The 18,569-nt window shown below is 41.5% G+C and overlaps 1 protein-coding gene across 3 annotated transcripts; it reads right to left on the bottom strand.

The window, feature by feature from the left end:
• Positions 1-478: 478 nt before the first annotated feature.
• LOC306989034 (uncharacterized protein) lies at positions 479-9,870 on the bottom strand. Of its 3 annotated transcripts, XR_013795554.1 has the most exons (4): positions 9,791-9,870; positions 9,218-9,689; positions 1,100-1,229; positions 479-860 (listed from the first exon to the last, which is right to left on the bottom strand). XR_013795554.1 is itself a non-coding variant. In XM_079594353.1 (3 exons), the coding sequence occupies exons 1-2, from the start codon at positions 9,864-9,866 to the stop codon at positions 9,259-9,261; spliced, it is 507 nt and encodes a 168-aa protein (XP_079450479.1). In that variant the 5' UTR covers positions 9,867-9,870; the 3' UTR covers positions 5,687-5,810; positions 9,218-9,258. The 3 variants fall into 3 exon arrangements, 2 of the variants coding, with proteins under 2 accessions (XP_079450479.1, XP_079450478.1); XM_079594353.1 differs by lacking the exons at positions 479-860; positions 1,100-1,229 and adding an exon at positions 5,687-5,810; XM_079594352.1 differs by lacking the exons at positions 479-860; positions 1,100-1,229 and having other exon boundaries at positions 7,601-9,689.
• Positions 9,871-18,569: the final 8,699 nt, after the last annotated feature.

Raw genomic sequence — 18,569 nt, 5'->3', positions numbered from 1 at the left:
TTTATTGCTTTATTCTGTACACATTCTTTACATATAATAAGTAATTCAAACGGTATATTGCCTTTATGTGAAACAGGCTATGGATTACAGGTGTGTATGTATTCATAAACCTTATGTGTATGACTCATATCACATGTCAGTTAATGTGCAGATGAAGTTAATTTTGTATGTAACTCAAGAAATGTTGACAGTTGCTAAAGTTTTATGATCTCAGAAATCTCTGACGCACCAAGGGAACGACACTCATTTTGTCTGTCTCTTTATTATTTCACAGTGCTTCACTGCCTGTGTGTCCTTTGCTGCCAGCCCAGATATCCCCTAGGTCTGAGGCCGGTATGCCATTTGGCCTTTATTGTCGATGAGTACAGAAATACAGCATATTTTACACTGTTTTAACAGTGGGCCTATACAATATTGCCTACATTCAAACTCATTTCACAAACTGTCACGGCTTAGCAGAAGGAACAGACAGACGAAGGTAATTCCAATCGAAGATAAGCTTTAATATAACAGCGTGTAACATGAACATGAACACACAAACAATAACCGGCATGGGACAGAACTGAACGGGAGAATATATACACAGGGTAAACAAGGGAACTAACTAGACACAGGTAGATGAAGGTTAACTAATCAAGGATAAACAAGAACAGGTGCATGACAGAACATGATAGTGACACAAACATTTTAGAAGTAAAAATGAAACATTTAAAGTAACATTCAGGTAGCCTAATCCAAGAGTAATGAACCGGTCTGTTATCCAATATCCACTGTTTCAGCGCTGGTTCTCGTGCCGGAGATGGACTCGCGCTCTGCGGGTGAACTTCGGACATCAGACCCAGAAAGATGCTGCAACACGACTGATTCCACAACCAATAAACAAACAGTGCACAGTTCTGAGGACATTTCATCATCCAAATTAATTATATTCATTATCATTAGGAATAAAGTTGTGCGTTTTATGCAAGGTGTTTCAATCACGCGAAAAGACAAGCACGACTCTCGTTTAGGTGTAACATTACGCCATGTTGTTTTGCATTAAATAAAATGATTTAAAGCAGAGTAATGATTTTCTAGATCAAATAAAACATACACAAACCTGAATTTCACAGAGGAAATGCACCAATTCTGCGACGCTGGCAAGAAAAGAGGAGAACTGTTCTTCTGGAGACTGAAGAGTTCACACAGCCCGCGCTCACTCAACCGCTGAGTTGTCATCACGTCAGAGGCTGGGGGAGGGGTGCATTGTTCAGAAAGACGTCAATAAATCAGCTTGTAAACAATGTCACGTGACTCAGATAAGCCATTCGTTCACCATTAACTTGACAGTCAGCAAGAGCGCACCTGCCGCCAAGTGGACAGGGGTGAGAATTACACTTACAAGGTACAATCACTCTCAGTGTAATGACAGAATGACAGACGGCAGATTTTTCCGTCACTGCTCAAAAAAATCAGACAAATTTCGGTTAACGCGACCTCTGGGGAGGACAATCTTTTGCTCGACAAATCACAGATGAGGTGGATGTTGGAGGAAACGTGTTTGGAAACTCATTATTTTTGCAGTTGGGTTTGTTGATGCTATGTAGAACAGAAATTACACGTCTCATAGTTTGGGATTGTTCTAGCAGGTCTGTATGGTCCGGAGAATTAGAAGACGCTTTTCACAGTTAATTCTTATTTGTATCTATAGCTTTTAAAAAAGCTACTAAAATGCATCCTGCCTATGATATAAGGATAGTACATAGTATATAAAAGTACACAGCACAATCTGTAGCTAACCATGTGAATGTCCATAATTCAAACTCATGGCATGCAGAAAAAAATATTTAGAATTTAAAGCATAGTTGAACATTCCTAAAATAGCATGTGTGATTGTATGTGAAATAGCCTAATTCAAAAGCTCCACGAGAAGAGTGTGGAGCAAATAATGTAATGAAACTAAACTAAGGTGAGCTTTTGAATTTCAGCTAATGGCGCAGGTCTATGAAAATAATAACCAACACTAATAGGGTCAGAGCCCCTGCAGATGTACCATGCTTTGTTTTCTGACAATGATAATGAAAGCTTATCTGTAATATTTGCATTAGTCTAAGCAGTGAGAGCCAAATGTAGAGAGCATGTATTACGTGACCGGCACAAGTGCAATTGCAGGAATAATAGAAGGCTCATTATGTTGTATGATGGATAATGTGGGAAATTTGGTCTATAGTTTCACTAATGATGGATGAAGCATCCAGGTCACAATACAGCATAAAATCATGAGAAACCAAATAAAAATAATGTACATTTTTTAAGCACAAATTTCCCCATATTCGTATTACTGTAATGGGTTTTTAACAGCATTATAAATCATGTATGCATGATGTGTAAGTACTATTTATCATTTAAATTGAATATCATTGTATCAAATATCATAATGTTGGATTGTGGTGCGAGATCGGGTGTGAAGGCAAGAGAACGCAGACAGTAACAAAAACAAGTGTGAAATCTGAGCCAGATGTGAATTACTTTTATATTCAGCTGATTTGTAAATGCAATCTGTTGCTTTACTGATTCAAAGAGATGTCTTCAGAAGTATAGGGACTCACTTAAAAACCTTTTAATCTAATTGGCTAATTAGCTTTTGTGGCTCTGCTAGAGACTAGACTCTTCTTCCGTTCACTCTTCTTCCTCCGTTCAATAGGCCTGTAGTAGAGATCGGGACAGAAGGAAAAAAAGAGGAGATAATCCAATCCAGCAGCTCCATATATCGGCTCAGGCCTGACAGGAGCTGTAAGTGAGGAGACCGACTGCTGACCCTGAGGCTGGGCTGATTAGATCAGGACTCGTATTCACTGAGAGTGGAAGCGTTCATCCTTGTTTAACCTGTGAGAAATCACTACAGCAGCACGGGGAAATCATCGTCTATTTCTGATGCAAGTGAGAACCCGACACATTACACACGACTTACAGTTCTGTCAGGACCCCTATCATCAAATACGATGGACAATTAGCATACAGTTAGGACGAGATCTGCGCATCCATGCAGCCAAGCATGTATGAGAGCAGCAATAACCCCCCAAAACACAACCATAAGCCAATATCCCTCAACACAAACTGACAGCGTCTTTTACACACTACTCCCAAACAAGACTGATGCTGATAGAATGGTTAATACATCCTGATGTTAGTATGCATATGCATAGGATAGTGGCACTATAGATCCAATCTAATGGGGGAAGTTCACCCCAAGCTGGAGCAAGCAAGGACACATTGCAACAAGCATGTTGTATAATCACAGAACCATTGCTAAAACTAGTGGCAGGGGAAGCATACACCCTACAGCAATAGCTTAGACTAGTGGCAACAAAATCTGATACAACAAGCATGTTGTATAGCCAAGGGACTAGTATTAAAACTAGTGTCGGGGAAGCATACACCCTGCAGCTCTGAGGACCATGCAGTGCGCAGAAGCAATGAAGTACAGAGTGCTTCCTCATTCATGAACTTGATTTCTGCTTCCGTCGTACTGAAATCCATTGTTGTGGAGGTGAAGATGACGACTCCCATGATTCCACACTCATTTATGGGATCATCAAGCTACGATGTTGCTAGTGTTGAATGACAGACCTCTGCGGTGAACATACCTAATGTGTATTTGCACAGTATGTTAATAATAATAATCGAAATAAGCTTAAGCCACAAGCATGTGCTAACTTTAACACAGCAAGTGCAATAAACTGATTGGAAAAAAAGCTCATTCTTTATTCCATGCAACCAGGTAAGGCTAAAACATAGCTTTGATTACCACAGCATATCGCTTAGTACAGTATGCTCAATAATACTAGAAGTAAGTACTAAGTAATGAGCATAAATTCAAAAACATTTGCATTGCATTGCATTGCAAATGGTGGATGCTGCACATTGGTGGTGGTTGAGGAGATTCCCCCTTCCATATGTAAAGCACTTTGAGTGCTAAGAAATATAAATTTAACAAATTATTATTATTATTATTGGTCCCACTTTATATTAGGTGGCGTTAAGTACTATGTACTTGCATAGAAAAATAAGTACAATGTACTTATTGGGCCCTATCTTGCACCCAGCGCAATTGACTTTGAACACCGACGCATGTATCATTCCTATTCTGCACCCGCGCACAGCAGACTTTTCCCTCCACAGACGCACGTCGGTAAATTAGGAAATGAACTTGTGCTCGCGGGGGCGGTTCAGCGCAAAGTAGTGAGTAGTGAAGTGTGTGTGTGTGCCAACAGCCTGACTAACAGCCCGAGAGGAGGACACACTGATCTAAACACCCTAGAGGACTATACGAGTCCGGCCTGTGAAAGATTTTCAGGGTCAAATGTTGAGAATAATAAACTGTTGCGGTACAGAAAGAGCCTGTGTGTGATAGGAGTGTGAGGGCCCTATTGTAACGTTCTGAAACGCAAGTATCAAACGCGAAACGCAAGTTAGTTTGTGGGCGGATCCCGGCGCTGTTGCTATTATACCGGCGGGATAAACGACAAATCTAAAATGTGTTGGTCTGAAGTCGCTTCATTATTCATAGGTGTGGTTTGGGCGTAACGTGAAATAAACCAATCAGAGCGTCCTCTCACGTTCCCTTTAAGAGCCGGCGCGCTTGTTTCATGGCGGATTGCTATTATAACGGCGGATTTGCCTGGCGCGCACAACTAACATGTGTCACAGTGTCTGGTTTGTGTTTCCATGGGTAACCACTAGAGGTCCTCTTCCCCACGGTGTCATTCACTCTTTACTACATTTCCCATCATCCTTGTCTGTCTCATCATTGATCATCGCACGCAGCTGCTTCCCCTCACCTTGTTAGTATCTGTGTATTCATACCCTGCCTGGTCAGTCATTGTCACGGAGTCCTTCTGTCACGATACACACACAGGAAAAGGTACGATCTAAAAGCAGTATTTATTTGGATAATCCGTAAATCGTTATCCAGTCCAGGCAAGGGTCAAAATCCATACAAGTAAGTCCAAGAACAAAACAAGAAACGAGCAAAGCAGACCTTCAGAAGTGTTGTGACATATAACAAGGACTCCGTGACAATGAGTGATTGAGTGATGAGTGACAATGATGGGAAATGTAGTAAAGAGTGAATGACACCGTGGGGAAGAGGACCTCTACTCGTTACCCATGGAAACACAAACCAGACACTGTGACAGTTTTTATTTTATTTTTTCTTAATTGTTTTAAATGAATGATGGCCAAAACAGGACAAATAAACTGCATATCTCTAAATGTGAAAGGAATTAATAATCCAACGAAAAGGAACAATTATAACAGATTTTTTTTAAAAGACAGATATTGCATTCATCCAAGAAACACATCTTCCTGACATTAAGCATACAAAATTGAAACATGATTGGATTGGTAAAGTCTATTACTCCTCCTTTTCATCAAGTGCTAGAGGTGTAGCGTTGCTCATAAACAAAAACCTTAGATTTCATTTAAATACAGTACAAAAGGATACCTCAGGTAGATTTAGATTAGTTGGCTGTATAATTAACAGGAACAGGTTTACACTGGCATTAATATACGATCCCAAAATAGATGATCCAACCTTGCATCATAGCAACCTTGAGACCCCGGGGAAGACCTAGGACACGCTGGAGAGACTATGTCTCTCGGCTGGCCTGGGAACGCCTCGGTGTCCCCCCGGAAGAGCTGGAGGAAGTGTCTAGGGAGAGGGAAGTCTGGGCATCTCTGCTTAGACTGCTGCCCCCGCGACCCGACCCCGGATAAGCGGAAGAAGATGGATGGATGGATGGATGGATGGACAATTCTTTAGTTCAAAACTGAAAGTATAAATATATCTATTTACAATAAGATTCACACGAAACTTCCACACGTAATAACCTAGAGTACTGTCTAACACTTGATGGCTGCTCTGTTAAGTCTTCGTCGTCGGTTAGGAACCTGGGTGTGCTCTTTGATACCAATCTTTCATTTGAAAGTCATGTGTCTAGTATCTGTAAAACCGCTTTCTTCCATCTTAAAAATATATCTAAATTACGTCATATGCTCTCAATGAATAATGCAGAACAATTAGTTCATGCGTTTATGACCTCAAGGCTAGATTATTGTAATGCTCTACTGGGTGGTTGCCCTGCACGCTTAATAAACAAACTACAGCTAGTTCAAAACGCAGCAGCTCGAGTTCTTACTAGAACCAGGAAGTATGACCATATTAGCCCTGTTCTGTCAACACTGCATTGGCTGCCTATTAAACATCGGATAAATTTTAAAATATTGCTGATCACTTACAAAGCACTAAATGGTTTAGCTCCGCAGTACTTGAGCGAGCTCTTAACGCATTATAGTCCTTCACGTCTACTGCGATCTCAAAATTCCGGTCAGTTAATAATACCTAGAATATCAAAATCGACTGCCGGCGGTAGATCCTTTTCCTATTTAGCACCAAAACTTTGGAACAGTCTTCCTACCATTGTCCGGGAAGCAGACACACTCTGTCAGTTCAAATCTAGACTAAAAACACATCTCTTCGGCCTTGCATACACATAACACATTATAGACTTATATAATTAGGCTGCATAGTTTAGAACAGCCGGGACCGGGAACACTTCCCGTAATCCTGATGTACTTGGTACATCATAAGAAGGACGGCGTCTACGCTAATATTAGTCTCTCTGTCTATCCCGAGGTTTACCGCTGTCCACTGGAACCAGGCCGTATCCAGATCTGATGAAGGACCAGCGCCAGGACACGACGACGATGCCGCTGACCTGAAGTGTCAACCAGTCTCTCCTCCTCTCCACTCTGACTTCAAACAACCGGAACTGGACAAATACTCTGATTCATTCTGAACTTCATACACTGTTTACTCATTGGCCAGAGGAGAACTGGCCCCCGACTGAGCCTGGGTTCTCCCAAGGTTTTTTTCTCCCTTCTGTCACCTGATGGAGTTTTGGTTCCTTGCCGCTGTTGCCTTACCTTCTGGCTTGCTTAGTTGGGGACATTCAATATTCAACAATATTATAGATCTGCCTTAAAGGTGGATGATGATGAAATTATTTTTTGTATTATTTTCATGTTATCACTGTGAAGCTGCTTTGATACAATCTGTATTGTAAAAAGCGCTATATAAATAAAGATGACTTGACTTGACTTGACGAACAATATGTATAACTCTAATGTATATCTGCCCCAAAAATAAAGGGCTGAAGCAGAATAGAAAGTGAAAAATGGAGTGTCATTTCAATCATTAGCGTTTTAGCCTACATGTAAATATGTGATATTGTGGGGTTTTTTATGTTTGTCTGTTTATCATTTGTGTTTTGGATTATGTGTGTCCTTAATAAAAGCTTTGATAATCTATGAGAATTAATCTTAGTGAGAAAGATGTTGAAGCAAATGTACAGTCTCATAATTAAAAATGTCTTGCATACTTTCAGCTGGATGAGAAGAAATCGTGTTAACATCAGAGGGCTGGGCTGGTGTATCATGGACGAGGTAGATCTGTCTCTAAAAGCCTCAACGAGAGAGTGAATGCTAATTATTCCAGAATCATAATCTGTATCACAGCGTCTCTCATAATGAGTCATACTACAAAGTTTTTTTTTTTTTTAGATGCCTAGTATTTCACAGTCAAATATGCTACACCAAATGCAAGGGTTGAAAATGGGTGGATGTTGAAAACTGTTCCTCACATGAGTCATACGCCACACGGCAGCTTCTCTGAGGCTGCTTTCTGACGTCGCCGCTTCTCACTCCTCTTTCATTCTGAGCACGTAGTGCAGCTTCCTGACGTTTTTCTTAATGAATCCTCCTTTCTCTAACCCACCCAACCACTACTTTTCCTCCCTCACTCTCACCACTGTTTTTTTCTCTTTGTCTCTCTCACTCTATTCCCTCTTGTAATGGTAAAACCACAGACATTGTCACATCAGCCTCACGACTGCCGAAACATGAGCCGCTTCTGTTTTAGAAGGCAGAAATATTTTCTCTTACAGGGATTTTATGGTATCTGTTACCATGCACGTAAAACGTCTGTTGGACAGAAAATGTATAAGGCTTTTTAAAAATAAAAACAGTTTTTCTTCACAAAACCTAGAGGTGGATGATACAAAAATATCTACTGTTAAAATACAGGCACTCAGAGAACACATACAAACAGCTGGCGATTTTTCTCACAGAGAAATATACAAAAAATACATATCATACAAATATATAACATATATAAGACCAAAAGCATTAATACAGTACCTAGCAAAAAGTACTCCTTAAACACTCCAAAGCTGAAGTACATAAACAGTGCAAATAGATCCGAAGTATTGAACCGAAATACTGATCATTTTCACATAAGCAGAATATTCGAATTGTACCACTTTTCACATGCCGGGTCCATGTTTAGGTTTCTCTACGACACATTCGGTTGACTGACACTGGTTTGCTGCTAAGATGTCAGTAGATATGAAGACTCATGTCCTGCTCTGTGCTTGAGATACAGTGTGCAGGTGACATCATGTATTACTCACACTGGTTTACAGAAATACATGCATGTTTAGGAACATTTTCATGTGTACATACACTGTCCCCGGATTTCACTTTGCAGTCACTTGACAGACAAAGCATTAGGCAATATCAAAGTAACAGTCTGGAACTTCAAAAACACTTCTGTGATGCAACACACATATGTAAGCGTGCACAAATTTCACTCCAATCATAAATATGAAAAAATAAATTCTGTTCATTTGTCATGCAAAACATAAGTTCACATTATCTTGTCCTTATACATTTGACCTGAAATAAATAAATAAATAAATAATATTATAAAAGTAAGTAAGTCCTGGCACTCACTGCAAGCTGCATGTGATTTAATCATACATGATGTACATGTATTAAGTAGCTGTCATTCTTTTATCAATGTTCATATTTCTTTCATAAAGCCTTCCTTTTCTAATCTGCAGACAGTTGTACAGAGATTTACATGATTTTCTTTTGCTTCCTCCTTTCATTAAAACGCTCAAGATGAAAGCAGGGAAAGTTGCAGCATTATCAGGGACTCTCCGGTTTCTCCAATCCATAAACTGACACACACACACAGATTCTCCATGGTGCTCGTTCCTTTGTGATGTTTACCTAATCGAAACATAGAGTCTTCCAATATATCTACCAGTGTACTGTCACAAAAATGTTTCCACAGGCCGTCAGTGAAAGTGAGGAGATGTTACAGACAACTTACCATCAAGCACAGGCCAGCGGATTACAGAACAGCAGAACGGCTCACAGCGTGTACAGCTCTGAGCCGAAGATGCCGGCCTCCTTCTTCTCTCTCCTCCGGGACCGATGAGCCCTCCAGCACGCGGCCGCTACCAGCAGCAGGACGAAGCCCAGCACCAGCAGAACCAGCGACAGCACTCGAGTCTGGGGCAGCGTGTTGAAGCTGAAGGTGACGCCACTGCCCGCCACACCGATGACCAGCGAGATCACCCCGAACGGGAACACACACCGGTACCAGGACTCCTCCGTGCCCCCGGTGGCCTGGGCCAAGCGCTCCAGAGTGGACAGATCCTCCGGCTCTCTGGCTCCAGCCGCGGGGATCGAGCCGTCGCGGGACAGGCTGCGTTCGGGGCCCGATGAGCAGCCCATCTCACTGAAGTGTCCTCTGGGTGCTGATCCTCCTCCTGCCGGCTGCTTCGGGAGTGAGCATTTGCCTGGGAAGAGGGATATTTCTGGCTGTGATCTATATATAGAGCTGGATGAGGACGGGAAGAGTCATGCAGTCGTTATATGCTGAGAAGACAGGTTTACTCACTCCCTCTCTCAGGCTGCGATGTGTACCTGGTTCCGGTGCATTTGTTGAGTCTCCTCTGCTTGTAACAGCAACACATTGTCTGTTTTGCTAGCAGAGCTGACAGAGTCTATAGAGCAGAGGGGCTGGGAGGAGCCAATGAGAGCAGAGGGGCTGGGAGGAGCCAATGAGAGCAGAGGGGCTGGGTGGAGCCAATGAGAGCAGAGGGGCTGGGAGGAGCCAATGAGAGCAGAGGGGCTGGGAGGAGCCAATGAGAGCAGAGGGGCTGGGAGGAGCCATCTGATTGGCTGCTTTTCTCCTGATGGCAGATGGTTTGAGAGAGCTCCAAACACGATTGTTATTGATGATGCTGATATATCCACAGCGTATGCCACCTACATTCATGTCCATCTCCTGCCCTCTCATGCTTTTGCTCATTATTATTCTATAAATACATATAAAAGGTTTGAATTCACTGAATTCAAAAGACAAAACAGCAAGACCTTAAATGAATGAATGAATGCATGGTGTAAGTTTGTTTATAAACACACAGTAGAATAGTATTTTTGCAAAGCCACATTTTCAGTAGCCATGTCTCCAGTCTACTGTTCTACATCATTCTTCATCTTAATCATCTTCATTATAAAGTAGTTTGGTAATTGATTGACATTTCTTATTATTAAGTAATTTTTTACTACATTAGCCCATCATGTATCCAACCATCCAAGAGCACCGCCATACTGGCAAGACTGGATATGTTTACATGCACAACTTTTGTTTCAATCGGACTGAATTCATTCCGATTGATGAATCTGAATGTATTGTTTACATGAACGCTAAACATCGTGTTGTGATACATGATCGGGTTGATGTGCGCGTTTATAAGTCAAAAGATTAAAATCGGAATAGATTGTTTGACATGCGCACACTGCACACATATACAACGTTTCCCGCTGTTGTCGCTTAATAACCAGTCTCCTACATTGGTTCTTTATTTGTTTTAAACAGCAGTCTTAATATTTATCCAATTCTGGTCATAATTTGGAGACTATGATCATATGAACCGTTGTGCTGTGCTGTTTGTATTTATCACGCAGTAAAAATGCCCCAAATCAGTCGTCTGTGGATGAGAATCTGAAAGCCGTTGTCCTGCTTCACTTCACAGATGCTGAGTGAAGGGAGAGTTGTAGAATGACAGGACACTCATTTATATATGACACTTTATTCATCAGGAGAACAGCGCGTCATACGTCGTCCTTTCAGTGTCGGTTTTCAATCGATCAAGTGTTTACATGTTCTCTCGTTAAACCAGCCCTTTCAATCCGATCGAAATGATTTGTAATAGAGCTGACACTGAGTTTTTAATGGGTTATGTTATAGCCCTACTTGTTTTTAATGTTTTTATGTGTTTAATGTTTAATGTTTTATATCTGTAGTGACTGCATGATCATATCACCATATTATTTACCGCCATGCGAGCCACAAATTAAAGCTTGGCGAGCCACGCAATGAGTAACACTGATCTAGAGTTTCATGACAGAACTTGGTATATGTGATTGATTACAGTATATACAGAACTCATGATTAATGTAATAGTTTCATTCTTACATCTACTATATCTACAATACTATATATTGTTAGTCCAGAGATTCTTCATGTTAGTGAATAAATACATAGATCTAGATCAGCATTAAGTAATTGTATTCCCTAATGATCGAAATTTTGTTAAGCGAATCAGAGTTCTGGGTTTCTAATCCGCACTTCTCTAGTTCTGTTAACACAATCGCTACTGTTAACACAAATTAATGTCAGCTGGATATGTTTAATTTGCATTAGGTATATCCAGATGTTTCAAAAAAGTGGTGGGGACAACATCGACCCTGGCAAAAAGTGGTGGGGACATGTAAATCCTATGATTATATACAGTATATATGCACTATATCAGGGGTTTTCAAAGTCTAAGACAGTGACTGCTCCCCAACTTACCCAATGCCCCCCCCCCCCCCCTCCTCCTCCAAAAAAACAACAACACACACACACACAGCAATGTCAGACTCTTAACTCATCACTTTTATCATTGTTTGTGTTAACATGAAGTGCTGAAATGTTGGCCCGTTTACACTGTCAGTGAAATGTGACCCAATTCCGAATTTTTGCTCATATGTGACAGATCAGATGTGTTCTATTACCGTGTAAACAGGAAAAAAACGCATGCATTTGGAAATGTCGAGATTGGTTTCAAGCCTCATTCATATGTGGAAATAAATCAGATATGTGCCAATGCGACTGTCATATGATGTAAACAGGCAGATCGGATTTCCTGAGGCATTACGTCTCCGCGGTTAAATGATGAGAGAAACCCCGACGCGCATCTGCAAAGGGACGGATGGCCCGACAAAACATCGTAGGAGAGGAATGTGGACAAACGTTGACACATATATCAACATATCAGAGGTTGGCTTGCTCATCCTTAAATTTCGGACCCACTGCTCCCCGTTAAAGCCAATATTTAAACACAATATGCTCCCGCCAGTCCTGAGATCTCTCTCGCACACAATGACTAAAGCAAATTATGCGCAGGCTGCAATGATGGCACTTTTCTTTCGTCCTCCTCCACCTCAAAATCATGGTTAAGTTTGGGGAACTTTGCATATCACAGAGCTAGCATCAAGCATATTTCGCGTTCGTCCATCTGTGCAAGAGAATTTAACTCTTTAAGCATGCACAGAATTTGGCATCAAGACCTGCAGTGTAAACGAGGCCTTATTTTCAGAATAACAAATTTAAATGTATTAATTTAAACTAATATTTAGGCTATACTTTTTACCACTCTCCGCGCCTCCCCTGGCTTGCTCTGGCGCCCCACACTTTGAAAACCCCTGCACTATGTATACAGAGGGGAGAACAAGTATTTGATACACTGCCGATTTTGCAGGTTTTCCCACTTACAAAGCATGTAGAAGTCTGTCATTTTTATCATAGGAACTCTTCAACTGTGAGTGGCGGAATCTAAAACAAAAATCCAGAAAATCACATTGTATGATTTTTAAGTAATTAATTTGCATTTTATTGCATGACATGATTATTTGATAGATCAGAAAAGCAGAACTTAATATTTGGTACAGAAACCTTTGTTTGCAGTTACAGAGATCATACGTTTCCTGTAGTTCTGGACCAGGTTTGCACACACTGGGGATTCTGGCCCACTCCTCCACACACACCTTCTCCAGATCCTCCAGGTTTGCACACACACTCCTCCACACACACCTTCTCCAGATCCTCCAGGTTTGCACACACACTCCTCCACACACACCTTCTCCAGATCCTCCAGGTTTGCACACACACTCCTCCACACACACCTTCTCCAGATCCTCCAGGTTTCGGGCTGTCGCTGGGCAGTACGGACTCTCAGCTCCTCCACAGATCTTCTATTGGGTTCAGGGTTAGACTGGCTAGGCCACTCCAGGACCTTGAGATGCTTCTTGCGGAGCCGATCCTCAGTTGCCCTGGCTGTGTTTCGGGTCGTTGTCCTGCTGGAAGATCCAGCCATGACCCATCTTCAGTGCTCTTACTGAGGGACGGAGGTTGTTGGCCCAGATCTGGCGATACACGGCCCCATCCATCCTCCCCTCAGTACGGTGCAGTCGTCCGGTCCCCTTTGCAGAAGAGCATCCCCAGAGAATGATGTCCACCTCCATGCTTCACGGTTGGGATGGTGGTCTTGGGGTTGTACTCATCCTTCTTCTTCCTCCAAACAAGGCGAGTGGAGTTTAGACCAAAAAGCTCTATTTTTGTCTCATCAGACCACATGACCTTCTCCCATTCCTCCTCTGGATCATCCAAATGGTCATTGGCAGACTTCAGACGGGCTGGACATGCGCTGGCTTGAGCAGGGGGACCTTGTGTGCGCTGCAGGAGTTTAATCCATGACGGCGTAGTGTGTTACTAATGGTTTTCTGTGAGACTGTGGTCCCAGCTCTCTTCAGGTCATTGGCCAGGTCCTGCCGTGTAGTTCTGGGCTGACCCCTCTCCTTCCTCATGATCACTGATGCCCCACGAGGTGAGATCTTGCATGCTGCCCCAGACCGAGGGAGATTGACCGTCATCTTGAACTTCGTCCATTTTCTAATAATTGCTCCAACAGTCGTTGCCTTCTCACCAAGCTGATGCCTATTGTCCTGTAGCCCATCCCAGCCTTGTGCAGGTCTACAGTTTTACACAGCTCTCTGGTCTCGGCCATTGTGGAGAGGTTGGAGTCTGTTTGATTGAGTGTGTGGACAGGTGTACAGGTAACGAGTTCAAACAGGTGCAGTTAATACAGGTAATGAGTGGAGAACAGGAGGGCTTCTTAAAGAAAAATGAACAGGTCTGTGAGAGCCGGAATTCTTACTGGTTGGTAAGTGATCAAATACTTATGTCATGCTATAAAATGCTAATTTATTATTTAAAAATCATACAATGTGATTTTCTGGATTTTTGTTTTATATTCCATCTCTCGCAGTTGAAGAGTACCTATGATAAAAATGACAGACTTCTACATGCTTTGTAAGTATGAAAACCTGCAAAATCGGCAGTGTATCAAATACTTGTTCTCCCCTCTGTATATTGAGAAAATAGTTTTGAATTTGTTTCTATTTGTTTCTATCTTCAGATCTATTCACGTTAATGTATAGTAAAAATAGCATGTTCCCCACATTAATAATCGAAGAAAGCCCAATTCATACTAGAAACAAAGCAACAGAACACACATGGAACATGATGCTCAAAAAGAGAGCTATTTATCTGTGAGAAGCTTTTGATGCAGATGTTCAACATCTGCAGTCCATGTGGCTAATTATATGCTTGTTTCTATTTATACAGCCATGGGTACCGAACTGGGGGATTCAACAAGCACAGAGTAAGAACAATGTAATCTGATTTTCTGGATCACATTCTGCACAAATAGAGAAATTTAACAAATTACAAGAACATTTGGTCAAAGGAGCATTTCTGGAAGAAGCAGCTGGTACATACAGGTACATACAGGGCTTCTTGTGTGAGCTCTGCATGCATTCAACGTGTGATGCTGTCTATATGCACCGTATGAGTTCATGCATAGTTTGCTCTATTAGCTGTATGTATTTTATCTCTGTCCAATGTGGGGTCATAGGTCCATGTCATGGGAAGCAAAGTGTAGCCTGCGAGGTCCCATCCAGTCCCCCTGTAATGTATGTTGTAGGTGACTCGACAAAGGGAAAATGCTCAATAGGACGAGTGAGAGAACGAGAGAAATGAAGAGTACCACCTAACACATGAAAACCAGCACTTGGACCTATACAAACTTATTTTAGTGATAAATTGTGTGAATCGAGCATAGGAAATTACTGTTGACTATCAGATGAACCCGAGGAGTGCGTGAGAAGATGCCATATGTCTGGTCACCTGAGGTTAGTGCCCTGACTCTCTAATGCCCAGCGAGGCACGAGTGGCACACTGAGCTCTGCCTATCTCCAACTGCCGCCCGATCTGCTGCTGTTTGTGCCAAATATCTCAGCCACTGAACAAGCCTACAGCGATAGATGCACTATAAGGGGAAATTTACATTTATGCATTTCGGCAGACGCTTTTACCCAAAGTGACTTACATTGCATTTCAAGATACAAATTTACATTCTTATCAGTTCTTGCTTTCCCTGGGAATCGAACCCGTTACCTTGGCGTTGCAAACGTCAACGCTCTACTGTTTGAGCTACAGGAAAGAAATGTCCTTTTCATCAGCTTATAGCCGTAGCCGTGTGGAGTGTGAGAGTCCTCGGTTCTCCACAGCACAATAGTCACGAGCTGGAGGATTGGATGCTCCTGATGGGTAATTAACCCAGTTCTGTAGGAGCACGTGGGCGAGAACTATCATGGCATGAGGAGCTCTGATAGATTGATTTGAAAGTAGAGGAAAAGAGCTAGGAGGATCTCTTTTGTTGCATCTTATCGATATTGTATGAAGTGATAGGGGGGCTGACAGAGGCATGCTTTCAGAAAAGATAAAACACACTCTAGGGAAAATCTGAGGAATTAATCATCTAAATCCAGGAATTTCATTCAAAGTGCTGTGAAGAGACTGAGCGAGGTCAGTGGAGAAAATATACAGTATAAAAAAGCCTGTCAAATTTTCAGTAACACTTAAAAGATTCTTCACATGAACATAAATTAAGGGGATAGTTCACCCAAAAATAAAAATTCTAATCCTTTACTCATGTCATTCCAAACCTAAGATATTTTGATAAATGTCTCAAAAAGTGTTTTTGGTCTATTCAATGAAAGTCAATGCATGAGCTCTAATGTTGTTTGGGCTGCAAAATTCTACAAAATCTCTTCTTTTGTGTTCCACAGATGAAAGTCAGTCCGTCACGAACTGGCGGTGAGGATAAACACAAAGAAGGCTAATTAGGTCAGACATGATTTGATAATTCACTAGATACACAACGAAGAAGGCAGGAGGAAGTACACCACATCTATTCACAGACAAGACGAACAATGCAACACAAATAGAACAGTACTTAAGTACACGTGATAATAAGGGAGATAATGAGTGCACAGCTGAACATAATGAGTAACCAAGACAACCAATGACTAACTCAGGCAGAAGGTGGTGAGACACAGAAAGTCCAAACCAACAGAACTGAGAAAGAGTCATACGGGTTTGGAAAACCATGGGGCGAGTAAATGATGACAAATGATTTTTGGGTGGTTATCCCTTTAATGCATTTGCTAACCAGAAGTAACAACAAACAATATTTTGACAGCCTTTATTGATCTTGATTAATGTTCATGCCTACATATACTAATACATTTTTAATGTTTCAAGTTTATTTAAATTAGATAAAGTGTAATGAACAAACATGAAATAGGAATGAACAATAGTATATTTAAAAAAACAACAACATACTATTATTGTCACGCTGTGGTTGACGCAGGAATGAAAAAAATCAGGATTTAAGAGAGTCAAGTCAAATCAAGTCACCTTCATTTATACAGCGCTTTTAACAATATAGATTTACAGTGATAATAGCTGTAACAGAGATTGTTTTGGCTTTACAGTAGCTCTAGAAAAAAAGTTATATTCCAGCTAAAGTTAGATTTTATTAATTCACTTCCGTCGCAACGATCATTAGTTATTAACTTAACACGACAGCGCTCTAACAGAAAACCCTTAATGCGATCCGGCCGCTCATTTGCACAAAACAGTGCCTGGTGTCTCGAGAAGTCAAACCATGAAATAATTCCAAGGTACGAGCCTTGAAAAATGTATAATACAGAATTTTTTTATCGCTTCCGCATAGCCACGTGGACAAAATTCACGGTTCGGTTCGATACGTACACTTGTGTCACGGTTCGTTACGGTTCGTTACGATACAGCAAAAAGATAGCCTGGGAAAACCCAGACCACTCTCAGTTGTAACCGAGTTAGGGTCTGGCAAAGCTCCATAGACAATTCATTTCCACAGGGGCGTCACCAACGGACGTCGCTCAAATGGCTCTGGGCGCAATTGACTAGATCTAAAACCAATCAGAGCGATGAAGGACATGACGTATGCAGAGCCCATTCGTTTAGCCACCAACGGGGCAAGCTGGTATATCAGACTTTTTCCGAATCCAGTTGGTAAGACAGCAAACACATCTTTTTTAGATATGAAGGCTTCGAGTGCTGTTTTTTGCTCGGGTTTTAACGAAAATGACAATTTTAAATCGCTTGAAACAGACGCGATAGCTGATTCGAACGAGTGATGTTCCACGGCGGCATCCATCTCTGTAATGTACAAAATCTGCGTCACCGTCGCTGCTCTGTCGTCACTGTGTAAAGCCCGCCCCAACGTTTCTGATTGGTGCCGCGATTTCGACGGATTGGAAATGGGTTTCAATGGGCTCTTTGCCAGACCCACTTGCAGAGCAAATATAAATTTGTCGGAAGGGAAGTGGTCTGGGTTTTCCCAGGCTAGCAAAAAGAAAGAAATGCCAAAGAAATTTCCTTGATTAAATTTTTTTAATTATATTTTTATCAAAACTAAAATCATAAAGTATGATATTTTTTTTTACTTTGAGCAATGATGGAGCTATACTTGACTTTTCTTAGGAGCATATAAAACAAAACAGCTCCTTGGACAAAATGAAATGTAATATTGTAGTAGTTATAAACAGGTTTATTTTAGTTCAGATTAACATTTGAGAGCAGCAATTGTATTCATAATAGCAAAATAAAACCGACGTAATGTTACTTGAAAGCATTATAGCCTAATGTTACTATTCCTGCCACACTTCCATGGTTACAGTGAGTAGTGTTCCTACATCAGTAAATCATGGTGAATGTTGCTGATCTGTGGACACTGAATAGTTCATTCATGGCACAATGTGTCTCCTGGTTTCCACGTCAGCGCTGTTTGATCCGTTAATAACGGAGAAATGTGAATGTTTCTCACTAGATCTCGCAGCGATGTTATTACTTCAGTGGCGAATTCAAATGCTTTCTTTACTGGATCTCGCTGTGTAGTAACAGTGCAATCAAGATCGGCTCGCGCTGCATTGGTCCAAACTGATAAACGGTCCGTCAACCACACAATAACGAGTAGCTCAGTTTCGTTCCGCTTGCACTACATTTGCCATTTGATGTTGGCCAATGTTGTGGTCGCGCCAGCGTCTCTTACATTATGAGCACGCTTGCCACGCGCCTACATTTGAAATAACAAAATTTTGGTCGGCAGGAAAAATGGTCCAATAACTATGTTCGGTTTGAAAATGCGTACCGAAAACCGAACCGAAAGCCTCGTGCCGAA

The sequence above is a fragment of the Phoxinus phoxinus genome, assembly GCF_949152265.1.
Source record: "Phoxinus phoxinus genome assembly, chromosome: 21".
Classification (NCBI taxonomy): domain Eukaryota; kingdom Metazoa; phylum Chordata; class Actinopteri; order Cypriniformes; family Leuciscidae; genus Phoxinus; species Phoxinus phoxinus.
Note: the sequence above shows the minus strand (reverse complement) of the source record. Positions and strands in the feature narration are given on the sequence as shown.

Bases quoted from the DNA above. Each gene is read 5' to 3' on its own strand.
- LOC306989034 (XM_079594353.1), bottom strand. From the start codon at position 9,866: ATGTGTTGCTGTTACAAGCAGAGGAGACTCAACAAATGCACCGGAACC. The intron at 9,690-9,790 runs GTGAGTAAACCT...CCCTCTTCCCAG, and splicing joins ATCGCAGCCTGAGAGAGGGA to GCAAATGCTCACTCCCGAAG.